The sequence below is a fragment of the Pipra filicauda genome, unplaced genomic scaffold (assembly GCF_003945595.2).
Source record: "Pipra filicauda isolate LSUMZ 115617 unplaced genomic scaffold, ASM394559v2 scaffold167_size3244652_pilon, whole genome shotgun sequence".
Lineage (NCBI taxonomy): Eukaryota > Metazoa > Chordata > Aves > Passeriformes > Pipridae > Pipra > Pipra filicauda.
This window is the reverse complement of record NW_024104184.1, coordinates 357,605-384,129: the sequence shown is the minus strand read 5'-3', so window position 1 is coordinate 384,129 and position 26,525 is coordinate 357,605. Positions and strand designations below refer to the sequence as shown.

The following is a 26,525-nucleotide window of genomic DNA, read 5'->3' as shown; positions in this document are numbered from 1 at the left end:
TTCCCATTGACCTATTGCCCTGATAAAGAACTAACTAACATTAAAAATGTATTTGCTATCTTGTATATATTATGGGAAAATCAATACTACTTTTCCTCTAGTAAGTAAACCACTACTACCTTACATGACAATTGGCACTAAAGTAATCAGTGCACTAAGTAATAAGAAGGTTGTTAAAAACAAATTAGCTGCAGAATCAGCCTGGAAATCTCTACTGGGACAAGAGATAAAGAGGCTGGGATCCAACGCACCTCCTTTAGGGGTTGTTTCACCATAGTTTAGACTGAGTGGGAGTTACCATAGTCCCCTCCTTTCCCCAAGCACGCTGCAGTTTCCTCCCTCTCCCTTGTGCTAGCATTCCTGTAATCCTGCAGCTGACTGATCTGTAGAGCTAAGATGGCAAAACACTATTCATTTCTTTACTGAAGGGTTAGTGATCTTCTGATTAGGTCCCTCCTAGGACTGATAGGATGAATAGCTCAGTAGGCACATGGGAAGGAGGCAGGACCATGCTCCCAGGAATAAGAATGAAGGAATGGTCTTAGAAAAGTTTAACTGTTATGGAAATACAGCTCTAACTCTGGCTCATGTGTGAGACTAGTGGCTCAATGCTTCACTTAGGTGAACTGGATCAAAACCTTCAGTAGATACCCACTTCTCTCCACTGACTGTGCATGGATATACTGCAGGAAAATTTGCCTAAAGCACAGGTGCAAGTCAAATAATCAAATTAACATTGGATTTTGCCCATAAAGGGAAATTCATTACTTCAGTGGCTCTATGGTGCATGAGCCTACACTCAGAACCTATTGAGAGGTCAGCCTTACCTCCCAGCAAATTCCACTTATCAATGAAATGCTAAACAAACAAACAAACAAACATCTGCTAGTTTTATGAGAGAAACTAGACAGCAGTTACCCAGAAATTAGCCAAGTCATTCTGAATGAAGGAGAAGCTGGATCAAATAACAAATAGAACAAATAGAAGGCACTGGTGTACTAGTAACCAAGATTAATTAGAAGGCAACTGTATTCATGTACTATTTTATGCAAGTGACTCAGAAAGGTTATTTGAATAACAAAAGTAAATCTGAGTCCCTTAGAAATCAATAACCAAACTACTCCTGTCACCTCAGAGAGGCTGTGCAGACTCAATACTGACACTGACGGTCATGACTTCATGAGCTTTCTGCATTACGCTGCTATTAAACCTTATATTTGAAAATACACTTTGATTTTTCCTTTTACCTACCTGTTCATTTATGTTTTTAGATTTGGGACTGATATAGGTTAATTAAAATTAGCCCAAATCCTCTTACAGGGAGAAACACCAGCTTAGGGTCCATTTTGGGGTCTGCCTAATTTTTTTTGCTTTCTGCTCCCTTTGCTGCTTTCTGCCCTATAAAGGCTTATGATGAGAAACAGGTTAACGTAAAATAACACATAAATACACATATAATTATACACCACACATACACACTCACACTGTTTAGAAATAAATCCTGCTGACTTGCAATGACAGCTGTCCTGAGCAATTTCAGTTGCTAACCATTCCAGATTTAATAAGATGTATTTGCAAGAGAGTAACCTGGATTTAAAACACTAAGCAAAGTAACAGCAAAAACATTCCTCTCACATTATATATATAGCTTGCCAAGTAGCTTTCTGAGGTGATAGACAATGATCCTATGAGATACTCAGGAAATCACCCTTTTTCTCTGGATCTAGTTTTATTTTTTCCATGGGCATAAGCAGTAAGCTCTGAGCTGGTAGGAAAAAAGTGTGTCAAATTATCAGTGGTCTTTCATGGTCTTTTGTGTATACATATATATACCTCATACCTCTCCTGTACAATCACTCTTCTCCCTTCCTTGTGCTTCTTCCATAAAGTTGCCCCCAGGCATCCCTGATAACTCACAAATCAGATTTCCAAAAATCATGAGACTCAGTTAAATAAGGGTCATAAGATCTTTAATCATGAGATGCTTCAAAATAATGAACATGAGAGGCTTTTTATTTTCTTTTATTTGCTTCTGAAGCTGCGGGTGGCATCTGTTGGCCCCAAGGCATGTGAGAACTCTTGGTGGTCAAATTCTACCCCAAAACACACAACTAAAACTGTCTGCTCTGAGGGAGCTCCCATTCCCACTCCCACCCCAACAGGATAATGCTACTTGACCTTTCACAGTTCTTCTTCCCACCAGGGTCCTCGGGGACAGCATCTGCACCTCGGCTGCCCTGAAATCCTGCAAGCTCATGGGAAGAGAAGGAGGACCACAATGAAAAGTCCCGTGGGCCAAACAGGCAAGGGAGAGGCCAGGACCCCATCCCACCTCCTGATCCTTCCCCACTAGAAACCAAGCTAAACTGTATTTTACAAAAGCAAGAGAGGGGAAAGCTCAGGTCTCTACCTTAAGCTGCTTTGGGCTGTGCCCACTGATGCACTGAACAGGCAAAGCACCCACTGAAACAGTGCCTGGCCCTTTGCCAGCCCAAAACCAGGCCCAGGATTCTACATGCAGCATCCTCCCCTTCCCTGGTCACAAAACAAAGCAAAACAAAAGACACCCTGCAGAGAAGGGTGGATGGATGGATGGACTGATGAACTGGGATTTGGGTTGTTTTGTGTTTTTGCATTTAAATGAGAAGGAATAATTGAGGGGGAGAAAAGAAACAATGCTGAGGAGGATTAGTGATATTTGGGGCACATCTGTTGGAGAAATGAATTAGTCTGTGGATTCCAGAAATTATGAGCATGTTCTCAAGACGATATATGCATTGTCACTGGACCTCATACTCCTATGCAGTTTCCAGCAGGAACAGAGCATAAACAAAAGCCACAACTAAGTCTTGAATACTTGTTTTCTCTTTCTTGTATATTTCTTAAGGATTAAAAATTCTCAGTCATTAAGTTTCCACTCCGTCTGCACCAGATAACTCACCTTTCACCTTCCATCAATAAGGTCAGGAATGGTGAGAGTACCATTAAGTACTACCAAGATTTATCAGAAGTATTGTGATTTTTTTTTCCTTTTAGTACCCCGAGGAGCAAGGAGCCAGAAGCCACAAGAAAAAATTCTCATTTTAAGAAAACACTCCATTCTGAAGCTCACGTTTTGATTTGAAAAAGAGATAACATCACAATAAAATATTCTCCATTTAAGAAACACTCTATTTTGAAGTCTGCTTTATGATTTGGGAAAGAAAAGAGGTAACTCATGATTTTACAGCCCATAGATTTGTGCCAACACCTCCAAAAATAGCCCCAACTGGTTGTTTTGCAGAACTGGGGTGCACACTCAATGGCAAACTCATGAAGGGTCATCTCTGCATGAAATCTGAGCACTGGTCTCCTGCCTTAGGCCAGCAGGTAGAGGTGCACACAATGTGCCTGGTTTCTTGCTCCCCACACCAGACCTAATTACCCCTAGGCTTCTGAGGAAATGCTGAAGAAAAGCACTTTTTTGGAATTCTTTAGATATGGTGGAGGATGAGAAAAAAAACAGAATCACAGAATTGTTTCAGTTGGAAAGAACCTTTAGCATCCATGCTTTCAGCCTGCCACAGCTACTTAACAACGAATTTTCCCTATGGGGTCCAAGAGGTAATTTTGTAATGTCTTAATCTTTACTCTTGGTTGACTTGACAACTGTCTCTAAGCTCTCTAAATTATTGAACCATTTGTTGTAATGTTCAGGGCCCTTGCAAGGCGTTATCTCCTTCCGAGTTTGACCTGTAAGGTAAAGCTTTAGAGACCTTTTTAGGTTCTGCCTCTCACCCAGGACTAAATACAGTACAAATATACACAAAAGAAAAAAGAAATGCACCAAAATTTCCAGTTTATATTGAGCTCTCTGGATAAATTGTAAGACAATTTATCACAATGCAAATTGCACTGATTTGCGGTAAGATATAGTGATGAAGCAGCGCCCTTCAAAAAAAGCCTAAGCATTATCTCTGGATGTATTTATCAGAGGGATAACATTATTGTTGATGTCAAAGATAAAAATCAAACTAGATTATGCCATTGTGTCTGCAATTTGCATTATGTCTTACTTGGAATAAATCTCTTCCTAATAATCCCATCTTAAAACCAATGAGAAAGCTGGAGGTGTAAGAACAAAGCACACCTCTGCATAACACAGTTACATTCATTTTCAGAGGAATATCCCTCCCTCCTTTCATTTTTAAGAGACACAATCACCCTCTACCTTTACTAGATATTGTATTTTGCTTTCTCTGCTCTCTATGCTCCTTGATTCCTCTCCAGGAGTGTTAATCGAGGAGGGGCACACGGAGGAAACAGAAGGCTGGAGCAGCCACTGTGGCTGGCAGGACATGTTCCCTTCAGGACAGCCTTTGCAGGCCGGTTTGTATTTGCATTCCTAAACACCTGCAGGCACTTCAGCATGGGAACCAGCTGCCATGCTTAGTTCTCACCTCCTTCCATGGGCAGCAGTGAGATAGAAAAAGGGGACTCAGACTCAGTGCGCCTCTGCTCAGATGACAAAAAAGACTATTTCATACACTGAATTGCAATTTTTACTGGGTACCAAATGCCACCAGTGGCACCGTTAACTCCCCAAGGCTGTTGTTCCACAGGCTATTTTGGCCTCACACTGGGCTTTTCAAAACATATTAAATGATTTATGTGAATGAGGAAAGCAAGCAAGGTGTGGTGGCTGTGGCAGGGCTGTGTCTGCAATAACATCTTTTACCAACAGAACTCAGGAGCTGGAAAACCAGACGTGCTTTCAGGCACCATCAGGCTTCCTACTCACTTTCAGCCTGGTTTCCCTAAGCTGCTTTCCACAGAAAACACTAAAGGGTTGCAACTCCCAGTTTCCAAATTGGTAGGGAAGAGGAAAGCTCTAGCACTTATTTTTGAGCAAGTTAATATCTCAAAGCAGTTGAAAAAGGGAACACATCTGCAAATAACTGCCCTCAGAAAAAGGAAGAAAGATAAAGGCTGAAGAATAGGCAGAAAAGGAGATCAGTGTCTCCCTTTCAAGGGTGAACATTGCTGCTTTCTTTAGGAGAGTTCAGCCCTTATTTCAGTAAGATTCCACTTAATTTTCTCCATGTAGCTGTTACAGACATGATGTTTCAGCTCACAAGAAGAGACAAAACACAGAAGAAGCCATCTGCCCTTGTCCCCAGCAGCCTGCTAGGATTGACTGCTCAAGCAGCTAACTCTGCACATCTCCATTACAGGAAGGCTGGTGAGAGCCTGTATTTTGTGTTTTCCACAAATCAGAAGTTTTCACAGGAAAATCTCACTCTCCCATTTTCTGTGTAATCCAACACTATGGTAAAAATGATGGCATTTAGAATCAGGCAGACCTCAAATCAAACCATGCCCTTTAACATCCTAGGTGGTCCCAGAAGCTCTGGTGGAAAGAAGCATAATGGCCAATTAGTGAGAATAACTGAAGAGAAGCCATAAAATATTAATAATGCAACAGAAAACCATGCTTAAAGTAAATCTACTATTGTAATTACCTGTTGGGAAGCTAGGAGTTCAGAGTTCTGTATTTTCATTTTATATGAGAAATATTAGCTTAAAAGAAAGGTATACTTGAAAGCACTGTGTAACTGTCTTTACTGTGCATTGTAGTTCAGAGGTTTAGCATGATGGAGTAGACAGTACTTGCAAAATTATCGGATGCTCATCAAATTTCCATTGTTATACATTGAAGGAAAATTTTGAAAAAAAACCCCCAGAAACGCCCTTTGCTTGTAAAATTAAAAGGATTAGGGTTAAAAAGATAATTTCATAATTTTATGTTTTGGTAGCCTCAAAAATATTTCATACACAGGTCGGGAACACAAACTGAAAACAAAAACCAACTTAATCAGGGAAACTGACTTTTTGTTAATGAGTCCTGAAAAAGGAATTGTAATGTCACACACAACTAGCACAGAAAATATCAAAATTGATGTATTTTTCAAATCTACAGAATAGATGGAAGTTCAAAAGTTACTTTCTTAAAAAGTATTTTTAAATGGACTAAACAAAAATTAATCCAGCCAGCTTCCACATCTTCTACTTAATTCTGCTTACGATAATTAAGTAGATTAAAATTCAGCCCTTTTATAAAATACTGTTCAATTTTAAAGTAACTTTAAATGATTACCATCTTGTTAGAGTTATTATACTTCATTGTATCACCTAGAATGTGTTTATTTATTAATATAAGACACTCATCTTCATGTTTCTTACAATATGCACATCAGTGTGCTGACCCTTTGAAGCTGAGTGGCCAGACTGTCTAATTAAAATATGTTTTTTAATTATACTATATGAAAATGCTGTATAAAAGGTCTCATATGCTTCACGAGGGGAATTTGGGAGACAGACTGAAGTAAAGTATCTTCATCTTGATTTTTAGAAACTGAAAATTGAGACTGGTGACTACTCAGGAAGCTGTGATTCGGGGGCACCGTACAGTGCTGGTCACAGAACAAAACCTGCCCCAGGAAGAGCAGGGCTGTGATGCAGGCACTGAACCATGATGCTCTAAACAAAAGAGCATTTGCAACAACAATGAAGTTGTGGTTCCCACCATGCTCTGCACAACTGTATTGCAGAACTGTAATTATCTTGATGTTCAAGGCCAAGTGCCTCAGTCTGGTGTTCAACTGTCAAAACTTTCAATCATCCCAACACAAAGAACAGAGACACAAGAAACTACTTTATGCTTTTTTCCTCCCTAATAGGATATCATCCTGATACCCCCATCTCTGCACCCAACCATCCTTCCTGATGCTTTCCTTTGTTTATCCACTGATGAAAAAAATGTTTAACTTGGGAATTATAAATATATATATATATAAACCAAATATGTTTTTCATAATTCAGTCTTACTCCTTTCCAGTTTTGTTTCCCAGTTTTTTATTTACAGCCAGGAGAAAATGAGCCCCATTACATCGGTTCTTGGAAGTTAAATTTCTTTTTTGTTTTGTAAGATCTAAAATATTTAATTCCAGATGTCCTGGAATTTCTTTGTTTTTGGTCTTCTCTGATCTGCGGTGAACACTGTGAGGGACTTTCCAGAACATGAGGCATCCTGGAAAAAATACTATCTCATTATGATTTTATCTTCTGCACAAATAACTTAAAGGCAAATTGTTGGGTTTTTATCCCCCTGTCTCTTCTCCTTTTTCCTTATCTGATTTGTTTTCAGTGAGAAAAAACAATACCACTTAAAGCATAGTCTAATATATGGGTTGTTTTGACATTTAGCAAGTGTATGTTTGGATAATGAGAATGCACTTGTGCAGCTTAAAGTTTAATCCAGCTAACCTTTTTGACATTAAATGATGAGGAAAAAAAACCCAAATCTTTTGTTACACAAGGCTCAACTTGGCTAAATTAATAAAACACAATTGTAAACTATGGTCACAGAGAAATTTGCTGTTGTTTAATAACCTGCTATTTAAAATATTTTAATTAAAACAAACCTCCATACATGTAGTTTCTCTCAGACCAATGTTCTGCAATGTTCACATTGTGGGAATCTAGCTATGTCAGTGAGGAGGGTTTTACATGTACCTATAAAATTACAATATCAAATACCTCCACTTTGTTTAATTACACTTTACTTTCCACGTTTTTTTTTAGTTATACCAGTGATGATAAGCAAATGTGTTATAACAAAGATTTTCAAAAGGCCTGGGAGAATTGTGATTCCCATTCAGGTGTGGCAACAGAAATCCCACCAATATAAAACCAGGAGAACAAGTCAAGATACAAAAATCTGCTTACAACTGACAGAGTAGTATCATTCAAAAAGAAATATATGTACAACAGGTTAAAGATCATAAAAGAAATCTCACATATGCTAGAACAAAGGGAATCCTAAATTTAGTCCAGTCCACTGTATACCAGGATGCCAAAAGGAAACCTGAGGAGCTCACTACATCTCTCTCTCCCATGGAACACCACTAACTGATAAACTCATATCATAAGACTTCTCATGTCTGCAAGCCTTGACTTCATGTGGTACAGCCCAAAACCAAGAACCTGCCTCCTCTCCATACTGTAACGTGATCTCACAGACACCAAGGGCATTAGTAGCAAGTAGGTGTAAAAATATAACTGTAAGCATGGAACCATCCTGAATCAGGTTACTGCCCAAGTTATCTGGATACTGAATTTCAGCTACATGCTACTTTTAATTTTTTTTAATTTTAATTTTGATTTTTAAATTATCAACATCGGGGACAGAAAGTGTAAAATCATCAGTGATAAACTCTTCAGGTAACAAATGAGGGGAGTGGCTAAATGCAGAGATGCAGCAGCCAGCCTCACAGCTGTCTTATGGAGAAGCAAAAGAAGATAAACTGTAATCAGTAAGGAGGATTTCCTAGGTCCTGAACTGTTTGGAAGAGCTGAATTCATAAGTATATTGGAGACTAATTACTAAGGTAGCTTCTGAAGCAAGGGCTAACTGATGACATGGGTGTGTGATCTGCTGCTTGCTTCTACAAAGCACCCATCATGCCTCCACTGCAGGAGTACCTGGGAAGAACATGACTCTTGTCAAATAATTCTGAAACAAATTAAAAAGAACAAACACAACATTAAGTCTGTAGCTAGGTTTCCACATGACAGCAAAGGACTTTGATCAGTGCAAATATTTCTGTGGGCAAGGAGGATAAGACACGAGGCTCCAGAAGAGGCATTTGAACCCCCAGCATTTGCATAAGATCAGCTGAATCAAAGGTCATCCCACATGCAGCATCTTGGGGTAAGGGGCAAGGGAGGGTTTGTATGTGATGGGAAAACTGCAGAACTTTAAACAGTACCTAATTTATGCACATCAGGATGAAGGTAATGTTATAAAACTCTTTGCCTGGGTTTAAGAAAAAGCATAGCAGATTGCTGTGAAGACTGTAGGCCATGTACTCCATTTGAGAACTAAACTGTCAACAAATATACCACAGTAATCCAATTAGGAAAGGCTTTTTGCATCCTGACAAGTGAGCGTAGGTTGAAGATTAATTGAAGGACATATCCTTCAGATAAAAATCCACCTATTGCAATGGCAGACCTCTTTAAGTGAGTCCTGTGAATCTGATATAAACTACAGATTTGCAACATTCATCTCCTGTGACTTGGTGACAGACATGGATGGGAATATAATCAACAGAAACATGACAATAATAGACTTCAGCATTTGTCTGAAATTTTTTACTGTTTTTATTGTTTCAGTTATCTTCTGGAGTAAGCAGTCATGCAGTTGTACTGGTCCAGCCTTAAGGCTGTGCTGTGCTGGCCCCATCCCTGCAAGCATTAACAGCAAGCCTTGCCTTAAAAGTAAGCAAGGACCTGTTTTAATATGCACAGTAAATCTGAGAGTTAAACACAGCAGTTGAGTGGGCATGCAGACTTCTGCTGAGAATCCATGTCAGGAAAGACATGTCTTTCACAGGGATCTCCCCCATGTTTCCAGCCATGGGCAGCCCAGGAATGGCCCTTCCTCAGCCGCTCTAGACTTGCCACCAACTGCTTCTATGTGACCTGGAAGAGATGAAGATGCTGTGCCTCAGCTTCCCATCTCTTTGGTGAAGGGGACAGCACCCCCTTGCTCAAAGCGGTGACTCAAACCTGTTAGCAACTTCTACAGAGTCCACAGCAGTCCCTAGATTTGAAGTGTTTTGTACAGGTACAGCTTGCAATGATCAGACATCACCATTCTCTGACAACATATATATGGACTCAAAAGCAAGAATTTTGCCAGGTAATACCTCTTAATCTAAATATCCAAAAATAATACTTATTTTCAGGAACTCAAGACAAAAAATGGACGTGGTTCTAAAAGGAGAGAAAGGAAAGTATATACCACAGTTGACTGCTGTGCTCTTTAAATGCAGCACGCACTGCCCAATAGCCTATGGAAGACTTATTATCCATGGCTAATTGCAATGAAAAGGTTGTATGGGTTCCCTATAGGTATAGATATGAAGTCAGCTCATGAGATGACATCTGGGGATCATTGCTCTTTGGTGTGGAAACTTCAAAGCATGGAGAGTAAGATTTATGAGACACAACATCTCATAGTACATAGCTGAGTGGTAAAGTTCATAAAAAGAGAAACTCTTATAATGGTCTGGGTTGGAAGAGACCTTAAAGGTCATCTAGTTTCAACCCTCCTGCCGTGGACAGAGACACTTTTCACTAGACCTGGTTGCTCAAAGCCCCATCCAATCTGGCCTTAAACATTTCCAGGGATGGGGCATCCACAGCTTTTCCAGGCAATCAATTTCAGTGTCTCATCACACTCACAGTAAAGAATGTCTTCCTAACATCTAATCTAAACCTACCTTCTTTCATTTTGAAACCACTTCCCCTTGTCCTATCTCTATATGTCCTCATAAACAGTCTTTCTCTACCTTTCTTGTAGGCTCCCTTCAGGTACTGGAAGGCTGCAATTTGGCCACCCTGAAGCCTTCTCTTCTCCAGGATGAACAATGCAAATTCTCTCAGCCTTTCCTTGTATGATAGGTGCTCCATCCCTGTAATTGTCTTGGTGACCTTCCTCTGGACTTGCTCCAACAGGTTGATGTCCTTCCTGACTTGGAACCTCAGAGCTGGATGCAGTGCTCCAGGTGGGGTCTCACCAGAGCAGAGCAGAGGGGCAGAATCCTCTTCCTCACACTGCTGGTCACCCTTCTTTTGATGCAGCCCAGTCTGGCTTTTTGGGCTGCAGGTGCACATTACTGGGTCATGTCCAGCCTCTCATCCACCAGCACCCCCAAATCTTCTTGGCGAGGCTGCTCTTGATCTGTCCATCCCCCAGCTTGTATTGATACCAGGGGTTGTCCTGACCCAGGTGCAGCACCTTGGACTTGGTCTTATTAAACCTCATGAGATTCCCACGGGCCCATTTCTCAAGTTTGTCCAGGTCCCTCTGATGGCATGCTGTCCTTCAGGTGTGTCAACCACACCACTCAGCTTAGTGTCATCTGCAAACGTGTGAAGGGTGCACTCGATCCCCTTGTCTGTGTCATTGGTGAAGATATTAAATAACACTAATGATACCTCCGATGCTGTACGGACCTTCACTGTGATGCAACCACCCTCCACAAGCTTTCTCTCAGTAATGCCATACAGAAACTGCAAGGTAAGGCAACCAGGTATTCTCCTCTGAGGCACTGAGAAACAACAAAAGTTATTAAAAGATTGATAGTCAGCACTCTTCTACTTCTCCTGCACCCAAAATCAGCAGAAAAGCTTCATTAAAAAATGTTAAGAGTTTAAATTCTGGAAATACTGCAAATCACCCAGCACCCTAATAACTGTAACTATATTTAAACCCTTGAAACCAAATATACATTTTTTTAGAGAATTAGACCTTGCCTAGGTTTCATCTCTTTATTATATAAAAGCACCTGGAATCCAGTAGCATAACTTTGAAGACCTAGACTAAAGGACACTGTTAAGGCAGCAGTGATACAAAACATTTCAGAACCTTCACTCTGTTGCCTTAACATTTGAATGAGATATCACTCGTGACCCATGAAGCTGTCACATACCATGGACAATGTCCTTACATTCATGGGAATGTTTGTGAACTACAAAACTCCTTATTTGGTGTTTTGTATTAAAGACAAACTTGGTCACAGCAGCTTGGAAGTGCTGGCAAAGCCCCACAACCCTGTAAGGATAACTTTTGTTCAGCCTTGCTGTCACAAAACCATGGCCTTTCATAAGCTAAACAAGGAGTTAAAGATACAGTAAGGTATCTGTAGGAATCAAATTTAGATCTGCTGTACAGGATTTGGCTGTTACACACCTGTGATCCCACTGCTTCAGAGAAGTTGTAGAAGTGCAACTGAGAGTGGAATTTCAGACTTTCTTGCCCAAGATAAAATACTCATTATGACTACCCTGGCTGCCAGACTTCTCTACTTGAAAGCCGAAATTCCCCCAAATAAATCTCTCTGGCCTGAAAAATGAGAGTCTGGTATCAGACTGAGCTGAGAAATCACTATCTGAAGAATGGATATAAGTAAAGATAACACAGAAGCATATCTTCACATGTACTGCTATGCTGTATGTTTGCAAGAGCCAAACACTGAGCACTTACTAAGCAATATTAATAGGAACTTCTGGCACGATGCTATGAAACCAGCTACAATTACCTTCTCATGACACAAAGTCAGAATTCACAGAAGCCACATTAGATGTCATGATTCCTCATGTCAATATGGTATCACAGATACAAATTAGGAGGAAAAAAAGTATAACACATAAAAGATCTCTAATTGCTGTATTTGATTACTAGAAGATTTACAACCACTTAAGATTTCTCCCCTCTCTGAAGTGAAATCCAAGGAGAGGTGCAGAGGATATGGGAAATTCTCCAATGATCTTTTTCCCCCTACAAACTACTCCTTGCTAGGGGTTATGTAGCAAAGGAGGCAGAGACAACGTGATATGAGAACAGAGGAGAACTGTGGGAACATTAAATCTCTTCCTTATTAAAGGGGTTGTTGGTTTGGTTTTTTTTTTTTTTTTTCATTAGAGTGCTTTTATTCTGTGTCAATTAAATTTTATTCTTTGGGAGCATGTCCATAGAGGAGAGTAGCCCTGGTGTCTGCTGAGCAGAAGGACTGAGGGCATAGTGATGCAGGAGGACCAAGCAATGGAAGGAGGCACCCAGGTCAGGGCAGGAATTGTGGGAATTCATACCCAAGAAGGTGGTAACTTATGGCCACAGTGGTCACATAGGCACCAGGATGGGGCTGGAAGTACACCTCATTCAGGAACTGCTGTGGCATCCATGCCTCCAAAACTGGTGTGGATGACATGATGCATTTACTCTTCATGGGGTTGCCCTCTGGGCAGTACAGACAATTCCACCTCTGTCCAAGCCTTCACCTATAGCTCACCTCAGCTGCTTCTGCAGCACTCAAAGGTACATGAAATAAAGCTAGAAAAAATACATAGGCTTTACACAGTTCATTATATTTGTTTGGTTAACTTAAATTACATCCTTTAACCCTTTAGCTATGCACACAGCTCTCTGCCACCGATGGCACGACTGTTAGTGTGTACAATACTTACTTCTCTACACTTTTTTTTATATAAAGAAAAGAAGTTCAAGGGGTTGCTAGCCTGAAAAAATATGATTAAAAATATATGTACTTCTTCACTCACCTCCTTACATCACAGGAAGTGAAGTTAATTCCAAATCACCCTAACCTAGCCAGTGATCAGGTTTCAGAAATACCTTGTAGAAGCTCAGTTTACCTCTGTGCCCGTAACAGAAGACTCCTGAAGACAGAGAAACTTTCATCATGTATAAATGACTAACAATTATATCAAAACAAATGGAGTGCTTCAAAGCAGGGTGGAAAAATGGGGGGAAATTCCACTCTATTAAGACAGGACAAAATTATCTTCTAGAGGAAATAAATGCTATATTTTTAGCAGGTCACCAGGCAGATAGATTCAGTACAGGGTTATGATTGTGTAGTGATTTCTCATTGAATTACAGCCTATCTCCCCAGATAGATGACAGATCTTAGTATTTTCTTATAATTATTTTTCTACGTAGGCTCTTAATTGGGAAATGGAAACATGAGAGCTTCCAGAGAAGGACGCATGTCATTCATTATTACCATTCATATTTCATCTTTTACAATTAATTCAAAGATTCATAAGTACTTTATACTGAGATGTTACTGCACTGAGTTAGTACCATGATAACATTTCAGTAATACCAGAAGGTTCCAGCCTTCAGACTTAGTAACTTTCTGCTCATTCCAATTTATGATCACTGCATTTCATGAACCAATATACATTGCTGCTATTGAAGCCAACCTGTGCTATTTACATATCAAATAGACATAAAATCTGGATTGCTGTAAACAATATATTTACATACAAGCTAAAAACACAGTATTATCATTAATATACTGGACTTGAAAATGGACATGAACATATTTAAAGAAAGGATTAAAATCATAGGCAAAATAATAATTCTCAAAAGAGATTGGGACAAAATTCAATAATGCATCTTCATAAAATATTTCCAGTAGTTGACTACTTGTTGATAACATTTTCAGTCTTGTTCTGTAAAGCGGATGAAAATCAACCAAAATGGCCACCATACGTGGGTAAACGTGTCAGGTTTGACAGGCAAAACATTGTCATGCAACATGGAACCTAAAGGCACTAATGTAACATAAACCAATCATAGAGTAGATACGAAATTTCTACTGCATTCATTCAGCAATAAAACAGAAATATTCAATAATGTTTGTATCAATTTATGGGAAAAGGTTCCAGAGCCCTCTTGATCATAGCTGGATGTGTTTTTCCCTGCCCAACATGAATGTGATCAAACTGTCCTTCCAAAGAAGAAGGTGTTTCACTGAAGTGCAGTTAACTCTGAAACCTAAAGACAGGAAAGGTATAAGCTCACTCCTTAACTTCTGATCACTTTTAATATCCTGGCAGCAGGATAGTTAATTTTTAACTCAACAACTATGCACTGAAAATACAGTTACAGATCAAATCTTTCTTTGTATATGAATATTATGGTGCTTCTCTTATAAATATGTACTGTGTCTGTTCTGACTACAGCATTAAGTATTAAACGTTCATCAATTATTAATACAAGCTTATTCTCTTTCATTTTGAAAGTATATTTAGCCTTTTTTCTGAAGATTTCTAGCAAGAGACTTTCAAAATGTGGTGGAATGCACGTCATTCCAAAACCTCGGACATGGATGAATTAACTCCATTTATATGCATATCTTTGTTTAATGAAACTTCCTACTTCTAAGCATTCCTATTTACAGCATAATATTATGTAAATATTTTTAATGAAATCAACTGATCATAAAATCTGTTTTGTGATGCCCGATACTGTATGTATTGTGTATTAATGGATAATGGACTTTATAATGTATTTAACTGTGGAAGTCATTCATGAGCAGCCTGGCAGGAAAATTACTCAACAAACACCAAATATCCCAACCATATCACAGCTCTACTCAGGGTTTCTCCCACTGGACAAAAAATTTGTCTGCATCTTCTTAGGAAGGTCCTGCTGCCCTAAGCTCTGCACATATTTCAGGGAGTATCTCCTGTCCCCCTTCCTGGGGAAAGCCCAGTTCCCTTTCTGCCATGTCTCTTCTCCCACAGTCACAATTTTGATTACAGTCCTGAGAAAAAAGCCACAGAAAGTGAAGGAAAACCCTTCCACCTGGAGGGCTGGATCCACATCATCTAGATTTTTTTTTTCCATCGAGACTTAAATAATTTATGGTTTCAATTTTTTATAACTTCAGCAGTGAGACACAGTGTTGAGAACCAGCCCCCCTCTGCTTCACCCCTTGTTTGCAGGGGTCACAGCAGACATTGCTGAGCTGTCAGCGTAAATTACAGCCGGCAGCACGTCAGTGCAGAATGCTTAAATGCACGTGTAATTTACATAAATAACCCCACTGACTTTACTGAAGCAGCAGAAAACATTCAGCTAATACTCTTTCGTAATTTCTCAGGAGTATCTCAGAAGCAGCACTTTGATCTTTATTAGCTGTCAAGTCCACGATGAGGCAAAGTACATTCCTCAGCAGGCTGCTGGAGACAGGCCTGGAAGCACCTCCATCCTTCTGGAGTTTTATCTGGACATTTACAAACCAGACCTGACTTGCAGTATTTCCCCTAAGTGTGAATTATTGCAGCTTTTTGGGAACAAGATCAATCCTAATGCTCTATGCTGGCTGATGACCAAGGGTTGAGGACCTCCTACAGAGGCTGTGCACCCCAGCTATATCCTGGTATGTGGGGACTGCAGAGGGGCCTTGAAGGCATGCAAGACCAGGAGCCAGGGGATGTGTCCCATCTTTTTCCTTCCAGACAGAAGAAATAAATTTTCATAACACATTTTGAGCAGAAATTCAAAAAGTGCAAATCACTTCAGCAGCTGGCAGTCCCTCTGCGTGACCTGGAGCAAGGCACAGTTCCTACCACCATGCACACACAGAGATATGGGACGTACCCTAAGTGATGTGTGACACTCACAAGCCTTCTCCTGACTAGAAGGCAATGCCAGGAGTTTTTCTCCCTTTGACTAAGAACGTCAGCAATTTCAGCTTGACACAGAGCTGGCCTGGATGATGGTCTAACATATAAATCATGGGTCAAAGATAAGATAAACACATACCAGTGTAGTCCTCATAGCATTCACAAGTGTAGCCCCCTTCTCGGCTTCGACAAAGCCCATTGCTCCCGCAAGGGTTGGAGTAGCAGAGGTCAATTTCCGTCTCACAGTAGTCCCCCGTGAAGCCCGGGGGGCATCGGCACCGCAGCCCGTTGATGGGGTGGATGGGGCGGAACAGGACAGTGTTGGAGCTGATGAACGGGGCTGAGCTGTCAAACTTCAGGACAGAGACACACTTCATGTAATTCTCACAGGGCTCACGCAGGCAGATGTTGTCGTCGAAGGGCAGCACCCTCTGCGTGGAAATCATGGTAAGCAGGGTCCTGTTGAGGTAGATCTGCTCCTGCAGGTCCTCAGAGGGGAAGAACTTGTTTCGAATGCCACCAGGAAGCAAGGCTGAGAAAGTCACATTTAGGATATTGGAGCTGACGTCTGTGTCATTTTGGATATTGAAAACAAAGATGCCGTCCTTGGCAGTGGAGAGCACAGTTGCCACCCCCTCCACAAACAGGGACAGGAGTGGAGAAAGGAACCTCTCCTGGGACATGTTCTCCAGCCGCACCGTGATGCTGTTGGTGAGCATGTCATCTGTGATGATGGTGACACGCAGAGTGCAGACCGCTGTGACACTGTGGACACCATCTGAAGGGAAGAGGGAAAGATAACAGTGATGTAAGAGAGCAGGCTTCAACCTATGGACAAGGAGGCTCCCACGATCTCCTGAAAATAAAACAGACCTGCAAGGCAGTTCAGGGAACTAGGATGGGAGAGGGAAATGTATCTGCCTTCTGCAGTGATTACCAATGTCTTTACTCAGGAAAACAAAATTAAACCTCTTAAGGATTGCAACTCAAAGGATCCAAGACATCTTGAAGAGGCCAGAACATCTGGAGAAGATCCCAGGCAAACAAGTAGCAAGGACTAGTGAGGAAACAGTCTGAGAGCCCCATGTGGCCAAGGGGAAGCCAAGAGGAAGGGGCCTTTCATGATAGTGACTGTTAGTCTATAACTGGTGCTGGGAAGCTGTCACTTTTTACAGCACAATACCAAAATTATCTTCTCCAGGTGTGGTCTCAGGCTTAAGGAGCCAGAACTATGCACAGACAGAGAATTGTGATCAGAGCTTCAGATACAAGTCATCTAAGGAAACAAGTCGTCACATTTGAACACCAGAACTTCTTCATTCTTCACACCTAGTTTCTTCAAAATATTTTATGAATATCAGGAAAAAAAAATTAAATAAAATATGCCTACAGTGAAAAGTAGGCATTTAAAAACTCTTCCATTGCTTTAAAGCATTTCTGATATTGCTGTGGCTGTTCTGCAATAAAACCCTTAATTATATAAATATAGCACTAATACATACACTGGACTGAGAGATACTGCTGTAAAATCTTAGTACACCCTGAGGCTTACAGTAGTGCTGTAATGTATAAAGTCTAGAGCATTCTATCATTACAGAACATAATTGTGACACAGCGAGTGCTAGAATTAACTTGAATTAAGTTCAATGCGAGCATGGAATGGGAAGTTGCATCATCACTGAAATCAAACCACTTAGTTTAAATCTGTCTCCTTACTAACATTAAGGACTCATTAAAATACAGATCACATTACAGAAAATTGGTTAGTATTAGAGCAGCGTCTAGAAATCCCAGGAGAGATCTAGACTGGCTTCTCATAGGAATTGTTCCTTCTGGAAGACCTCACTGTGTAAATAAACAACCAGAAATGAGGATGAGTTCATCTCATGAGAGAGATAAATTGGTTTGAGTGGCCAGTATCAGTCCCACAGTGGGGTTAAGAACCGAATCTAGTTCCCCTAGGTCCCAGCTCAGTGCCATAGTCTTATCCCGAAGTATCCCTGAAATAATCATTACACAAGTAACCTCCTATAACATTTATTTCAATTCAACTACAAGATTCATGCAGAAATGGATTTTTAATCACATCAATGTAAAGTTGCAGCAGGAACTGCATTTGAATCAATCTAAAGCCATTATGAGATCAAAAATGTAATAGCATAGACTGCTAAAGGTCATTTTGCTAAGGTTTCTTATTTCGAAGTGTGAGTTTATGACCCATTATCATCATGCAGAAACAGAACAGAAAAATAAGAATGGTTTCTTTCATATTCACTGTCACAACCTCAAGAGATGTTTTGTTTTAAAAAGAAATGTATTGTTGGAAGATTTTTCCTCCAGAATTACAGTAACAACATTGTAAATTACATTAACCAAACAGCTTTTGACTCCCTCCTCCTGATCAGGTTGTCTGTAAAAGCTCAGCTTTTACAACTGACTTTTTTCCACAATGAAGCAGCTTTTAGGATAATAGAAAAATCTTTTCTCTTGTGTGCTACTTTAACTACTGCCTGGCTAAAGCCAGTCAGGAGAGGTCATTGTTTGGGGTGATCCCTCTGACTTCTCCCAGGTAACAAGCGAGAAGATGAGGAAATGGCCTCAGGCTGAGCCAGGGGAGGCTTAAACTGGGCATTAGTAAAAATTTCTTCACCATAAGGGTGGTCCGGCATTGGAACAGGCTGCCCAGGGAAGTAGTAGAGTCACCTTCATATTTAAAAGATGTGCAGACGTGGCCCTTAGGGACATGATTTAGTGGTGGACTTGGCGGTGCTGGGATAACGGTTGGACTTGACGATCTTAACAGTCTTTTCCAAAGTAAAAATTTTATGATTCTATGTTCCCCTCACAGAAGCTCACGCACCAGCTTTCACTTTCTCCCAAGTTTGCAGAAATCTTTATCTTCTCTTTTTCAGACTCATTTTAGAAATGTGTAGTCTCAGCCTCCATCAAGACCCAAAGCAACCTCTATAAATGATCCATAGCCACAATCCTCATTGCAACCTCCTCCGGCACGGTATGTGGATTTCTGGCCAACAGACAACACAGGACACCCGTATTTTCATAAATGACATCCTCAGACTAGTTTACCCACCTCTGTCAGTTGCACAGCTCATTCCCCCAAAGGCCAGAAGCAGAACAAACTATTTAATTTTTTTTTTCATTAAGCAATTGACATTTGCCTGTCTGTCCCATAGGGTGCCTGAACTATTTTGCTATTTGTTGCACAATACACCACAGAAGTTCTCTCATACCAGCAAGAATTCTGGACAATGGGTCCTTTTTTAAAGCAAACACTATGATCTATAGTCCATGGTATGTATAGTAAGAAGACAAAATACGATCCACTGTTGGACAACGCACTAGAGTCTACAAACTGTCATAATCAATATCAACTGTCACAATATGCGAGAGCTTCCCAGCATTCACAACAGCTATTCTGACACACTTAATAAATCACTGGAAAAAGCCTGGTGTCAGATACCACACAACCTCCTTGTTCAACAGGCAGGACAAAAGAAAACTGGGCACAGACGTATAGCTGCAAAATGAAGTTGTGTTTTAAAAGCCAGTTCGGCTTTGTGCAGCTCTGTTGCAGAGCATTAAAATAAAAAGAGAGTAAAAAGGAGCTGAGCATGTGTACTATAGGCAACAAAAGAACAGCACAGCTATACAGCCGGCTGGACAAGCGCCTCTTTCACATCACCAGCGAGGCTGAGAGCAGCATCACGGGATCTGATCATCTATTCATTCAGAAACTCAAGGAAAGTTGAAACAATCTGTGGTTTTATGGGACCAACTTAGTATCTATTCTACTTTCAACAGACAACATTCGCTTTGAGGGCTGGAACAAGTGCAATAAAGAAAGTGGAATTTTTCGTCTTTACTGGGAATTGAATTAAAGCCTTAAGTACCCAATAATGTATGTGTTTGGAAATTTACAAGTGAAATATTCCATGAATGTTTAAAATGTTTACTGCCGGAAAAGTCAGAAAAATAACACTAAGAAGTACTATTCTATGGAGTGGTACTACCTCATGGCCTCCACTGTCTGAGATGCCTACCATATGCAGCTACCCAATATACATGCACAACCAATCTGTTGTTCTGCTAAAAAGGCTCTAACAATCTGAGTTTTCAGAGGTCTTATGATACAGCTTTAAAAAGGCCCTACCATTGTTTTGGCAGGTACAAGATGGTTTCAGTTAGGGGTGTGAAACACCCTTCAAGCATGCTACTCAGGAGAAACTCTGGCTACACTTTACTCTTTGGAGCAGACCTTCACACAGATGAATGCACATATACACAAGGCTTGGCTGTCACCAGTTCTCACAGACATCATCTGCTGGGCTTCAGCAAACTGGCTGGTGCAAGAATCTTCCTGAAGGAGTTCTAAACACTCAGATCATATTGGCAGATGGGATGTGCAGGCATCTTGCTAAGAGTGATTTGAGCAGACAGCCTTGATCTTAGCAGCCCAAGCCACCTGAGAAAAGGGAAACACAGGACAGAACAAGGAGAAAGACAGGATTCAACCAGTCCTTTTTATGGGCTTGGCTCCTAAGCCCTTGTACCAACAGCTTTTGTCAATTTGTCCTTGAGTTTTTCTTCCATTATACGGGGATAATGGCACTCACATGTACACTGTGAAGTAGTGGGTGCAGACAATGAAATGCTAAGACACTAGGGTAATGAAGGCAACATAATGTCTTAAAGAAATCATAAAAGGTTCTTTTAAAAGCTGTTGCAGCCAGGTTTATGAAAAACAAGGTGGAAAGATGAAAATAAGACTCTTAAAGTCTCACAGACCAGTAAACAAACAAAGACTATTCTGGACAGTCAGGTGACTACACCAAAAATGTTTTAATCACAAATGTGGTCCCTGCACCCCGAGTTTTTATCCTGGCAATATTATTTTACGTATACTTTCCACAAAAGGAATCTCCAGAAGGTGGAAATCAAAGCAGACTGTTGTCTTTTGTGTTACTGTCATTGCTGAATACAATCCTTAAAAAGAGAATTACTCATCTTCATCCTCCATCAAACTGATGAAAAGATTTAGTAGCAAACATGTACCCTGATGCATTACAAAGAAAAGAGAAGACAGCAAGGCTGACAAAAGCTTGAATCTCTATAAAATACATAAATAACTAGAGAATTGACTAAATAAGCATTGTTTCATTATTACCTTTACTTTACAACAAACCTTATCAAATCTGAGACTTTAATCTCAGCTTTCTATCTTCTGGCAGTCCATAAACCAAAGAATTTTATTATCTAGAAATGTAAACACAGCAAAGTTTAACTGAAATGCATATTTGGCAAGGGCAGCACCTGACCAAAAAAGGTTCTTTTGGGGTTTTTTTTAGGCTTGCAGAAATAAAATAATTAATACTTTTTTAGCTTATTAGTTACTAAGGTCTTAAGGCTAATTTTGAAAGTTACATATTTTATATAAATATTTATCATCAGAGCTTTCTTTCACAGATATAGCAACCCAAACCCATTCTAATTCTGTTTGATAACACATCTGGAAATAACAGATGCCAGTGTTTATGACAGCCATCCAAACTCCTTAGCTAGCAAAACATAGAATAAGGACACTCCATAGGTTCAAACAACCTCTTGCTCTTCCCAGCTCGTAAGAAGCCGCCATGGGCATGGGTAGCAGTCATTGCTTGGTAACGTGGCTTGGAATGATCAAACCTCCATCCCCCATTTGCTTCCAGCCATGTCTTTAGATATGGAAGTTAATACACACCTAATCCAGCACTAAGCCTGGAATTACTGAGGAGGATGCCATGCTTTTAGTGTCCTCTCCACTGCTTGGGCGTCATTAGCACATTAGTAGCACCAAGCCACAGAAATGGATTTTGCAGATCTGGCACTCAACCCACACTTCCTGCTGAGCAAATAGCAGTAAAAAATCAGCAGATATCAATAAAAGTGAGACACACAGTCCTGCCTTAAGCTTTAGTTTGCCTAAGAAAGTCTGCAAGCATTGGAGGGCTGAGTCCCCTTCCTTGCACTGTGCTCCCACCACCATGGAGACAATTTAAAAATGCACAAACTCAGTGTGTTAATATTATCCCTTCCAAACCACTGCTGTAGGTACTACAAAGCTTCACTTCTATCAGTAGAAATAAGAAGTCTATGAGCATCCGTAAGAAAAAGTCCTTACAATATCTTCTATGTTACGGAAAAGTTCAGGAGCTTATAGTGCACAGAAAATAACCTGAAAGAAAATTAACTGCACAGAAAATGGCAAGTGGAAAACTAAGTAAGACTGCTTGCCAAAACAGCAAGAAAACATTACCAGAATGGAAAAGGAAAATAGGCATAATTTACAAATACCCCACCTCAAGGGGTACTGAGCAGCCCCACTAGAGAAGCTGCTAGAAGAAGGACAGAAACTGTGTATGTGACCTCAGTTTGAGTGTGCACTCAAGGCACCTTGGAAAAAGAAGCAGGGGCTGGTTTTGGCTTTAGCTTTACAAAAGACCAGAGGGATGGCCAGTAGCAAATGTGCTCTCCACATCCCTAAGTAATCTCTGTTTTGAGGCAGGAATAGATCAAAATGCAAATGTCTCTTTTGCTTGAGAAAAGTGACTTTAAATAGCGCAAAACCAGAAAAGTAACATCCATGAGAAATACTCTCCATCTCTTCCCTTTGTAAAAAAGTAAACTTATTTGTATAACATCCTGTCTCTTCTTAGATAGGCACTAGTGAATTCTGTCAAAGTCTCCCTTTCCCTGGGATCAAAAACACCGCTGATGAGCAGTTCTGTATGTCAAGGTGGATGAAACAACATGGAGATGATTCCCTTTGGCCACATGAAACTTACGTTACTGATCTCATCCCTTTGTTTCAGGCTGCCAGTCAGCTCCCCACATTTAGGAGCGCTGACTGCCAACACAAGTTGTGGGCTTTGGGAACAATATATAAAAATAATTATCTATCACAGTGCCAAAGGTTCACACTGGAACCACTGCTCTGAAGAATGTTGAACCCCAGGTCTGCTCCAAAGCCCATTATGCCAACAGGAAGATTCCCATTGACTTCAGTGGGCTTCACTCCCTGCCAAAATTGGGCCTAACGCCCAATTTTCTGAGTCATTGCCAGCACACTCGCACAGAGCTTCACTCCTGACCCCGCAGCCCCAAACAACAACAGTCTGCCAAGGAAATGGCTCGAGGTTGAAAAATAAAGACAGCAAGAGCAGAAAGCAAAAGATGAGGGATGAGCAGGGCAAGCATGTGGATACCAGACACATGTCACATGGACTGCACCTCCTGTGTTGCAAGGGTTTTCCTAAAATCAGGTATCTGAATCTGTACCTTGATGTCAAACCCTTGCTCTCAATTTCCAGGAAGGATGAGCAGCTGAAGCCCCCATTCTGCAGATGCTCAGTTTTGAAAACACTGGCCAATGTTGCCCAGTATCCTTTGGAGAAGAGAGGGTTTGGAATGGTCACAGGAAGAGGGAAGAGAAAGACATGTTACCTGGTGTTATGGGGGTATTTTAGATCACAGGGTGAGGTAAAACAGGAGGCAGCTGAGCCACATGGTGTTTGCAAGTACCTTGGCATACTCAGCCCTGATTGAGCTACAAGGAAGGGGAATGTCCTGGGTGAGATATGTCTTTTTGGGAAAAGAAGGTATCTGGGATTAACTAAACCAAGGCTGGAGGATTGATGGAGGACGAGCAGTAGTCCACACTGGCAGAATGAATGCCAATGTATGACTGTGCCAGCAACGAGCTCTCTTTAAAGCAGCATTAACCACACTGCCTCCAGCACCCTCCTGCTGCCACTGCGGCAGTTCAGAGCATCTCAGGGTCTGCCCCAGCCCAGCCAGAACACAGGGTATGTACCTAGGTCGTGGTTTGGTTTGTGCTCTATTGCTGTACAGCCCCTGGCAAGCATTAGCCACATCCTCACTTGTGAATTGATGTCAGGGTCGGTGCAAGCAACGGACCCCAACAAGTCTGTCCAGACACTTCCAGGCAAAACCACCTATCCTGCTCACAAGCTGCAGACACTCTTAAACATTTCAAGTCAAACTTTAATGTACTTATTTTTGCAAGATGAGTCATCTGTTCAACCTGACAGAGATGGATATCTGGGACACCTGGGGAAAGTGGGCAGTGGGACTTGGGGCTTGTAGCTCATGGTAGCTCTCACCCCACAGTCCCCTTGCCAGCAGCCACAGCAGTACCAGCTAAATCAGACAGCTAAAAAAACCCCAAACTGCAGGAGGAGAAATTGTGCATAAAGCAACTGTACATCCCCAACGTGCATAAGAGAAAAAACAAACCAATTTTGGCATCATTATCTTTAATGTTGCCTGTGCTGTTCAGGATTATTTACTTTGTACACAACACTGAAAAGAAAAAAAACATATTTCAGTCTGCAGCTTGAACAGGGGATTAAGAACAGATTGATGCCAACTGGATTGCTCAACATTGTACAAGATTGCTTTTCTGAAACCAGCACCTGCAAGCTGAGAAATCTGAAATGTTAATTGGGTTGATAACACTAGTCTGGGGGAACATTTCCGGAAGGTGGGAGGTAACACAAGTTGGATCTGCTGGCAGGAATAAACACACTTGAATTCTAACTGCAGTGAGGCAGAAGATACACTTAACTTCCTTGAACACCCTCCCACAGCATCACTTCTTGCTCTTCAAGTACCTAATGCTCATGGGCTATAACTGCTGTGGGGGATGAGATGCGGGCAGGGGAAGCTGACAGATGCAGCAGCAACCAGGTGAGCAAGGAGACAAGTCCCTGTCCTGAGCAGAAAGCACAAGCAGAAAGGATGATGGATACTTAGAGGGAACTATGATGTGTGGGTTGTTAGCATGAGCACGCTAACAACCAGCTCCTTACAGCCTATTTGACTGCCAAGATTTTCTTTCTAGCTAAAATGCAAAGTGATTTTCCTTCTGGGCTCTGCACACTTCCCTGTACCTCAGCTGTTTTGCCTTGTTAGCAAGGACCGGCCAGACTCCCCCGCCTGGCCCAGCTCGACAGCGAGGCTGAGCCAGCCCTGGAATGGCGGCTGCGTTTGACTCCCTGCTGCCATCTCCAGCAGCGCACTCTGCCCGGCTCCTGGCCACACCAGCCCTTGGGGGGGCCCAGGAGCCCATCCCACTGCTGCTCCATGGCCAGCATGCCAGCTGCGATGCAGGTTCCAAACTCCAGCTGAAGATGAGGATTTCCATTTAATGCTAATGTCCATGGAAACTGTGCATCTTACAGCACTCATCGGACCTGTTCAGATGAAAAACCCCACTCCAGATCACTACACCAGATAGAGCCACAGACTGACTTGCTGGGGGCTCTGCCACCTCCCATAAAGCTTGATCTTGTTTCATATATAATCAAAACTATTGCCTAATTACTGCAATAATTTTCAAGCTTCTCTGAACTTTAAAGGGAGAGGGGTTTAATATAATCGACATTTTAATTCTAATTAAATGCATAGCTAAACGTCCTTAGCTAAAAGATACTTTCCCAGCAGAAGGCTCTCCTTGCAGTCACATCTCGCAGTGCACCGCGGCGGTGGCCGCAGTGGCTTGGAAGGGGCAGGCAGAGCTGCCAACCAGCACTGAGAGGCACAAAGCCCAGGCACGAGCAGCCCAGTCACCCACTCACCTACAGCCAAAGGGCTACTCATGGGCATCTCTACCTCCCCAGCTGTAACCAGTGGTATACAGGATTTGAAAGAGGTTTCTTAAAGATCTGGGAAAGCACCAGACAAACTGAACTGCAGTCACAGGATGCTCCAGCATTAATCCTGAAGTAAATGGCGTGTAAGACATACAGAATAAGATAAGAGCAGCGTGTTTACCCTCAGACACACTTTTGCGTCACTTACCCACTTCAAAAGGGAGAGCCCCTGTGTGGGGTGCCTGGCTGTGCTGCCAGGGGGACAACCAATGGGTCACCATAAAAGCCTCCATTCTCCTCATAGCTACACATCCCCTGTAAACATTTTTACTCACTGGGTCTGATTAAAGCGAGAACCTCCCCAGGCAAGCCAGAGCTCTACTCAAATCTCTCTCTTTGCAGTTTCGAAGTGGGAATGGATGAAAGCTATTTTGGGGATGGCAAGGGTGGGGTAGCAACAATTGGGGTGAGGGCCTGGCAGTTTCAAAACTGGGAGCAGTGATAAGGAAATAGCTTCTCTGCCTCAGTGTTTGCACCCATACTGCATATTAGTAACCTCAAAGGTATCTTTTCAAAGCAGCATCAGCAAAATGAAATCCACCAGGTTTATTATTCTTAATGTCTTCATATTCCCATGTTCCTTTTGCCCAGAGATATGCTCTGCTCCTTGCTGCGACCCACAGTGAAATCACAGGGACACTTCCTGCTGGATGGAGTTCAGGTTTGCTATCTTGAGTGGAAAACAAAAGAGGGAACAATGAAAGACAGACAACGGTCATGTTTTTCTGATGTCATTTCTGTTTACAG

General features: G+C 41.4%; 1 protein-coding gene across 5 annotated transcripts in view; it reads right to left on the bottom strand.

Moving 5' to 3' along the window:
- Positions 1–26,525, bottom strand: part of CELSR1 (cadherin EGF LAG seven-pass G-type receptor 1) — a 172,021-nt gene that overhangs the window by 87,118 nt on the left and 58,378 nt on the right. For all 5 annotated transcript variants that reach the window (XM_027731911.2, XM_027731909.2, XM_027731908.2 and 2 more), the window contains exon 2: positions 16,187–16,825. In XM_027731911.2, coding sequence (XP_027587712.2) covers positions 16,187–16,825 — 639 coding nt within the window. The remainder of the gene's footprint in view (positions 1–16,186; positions 16,826–26,525) is intronic.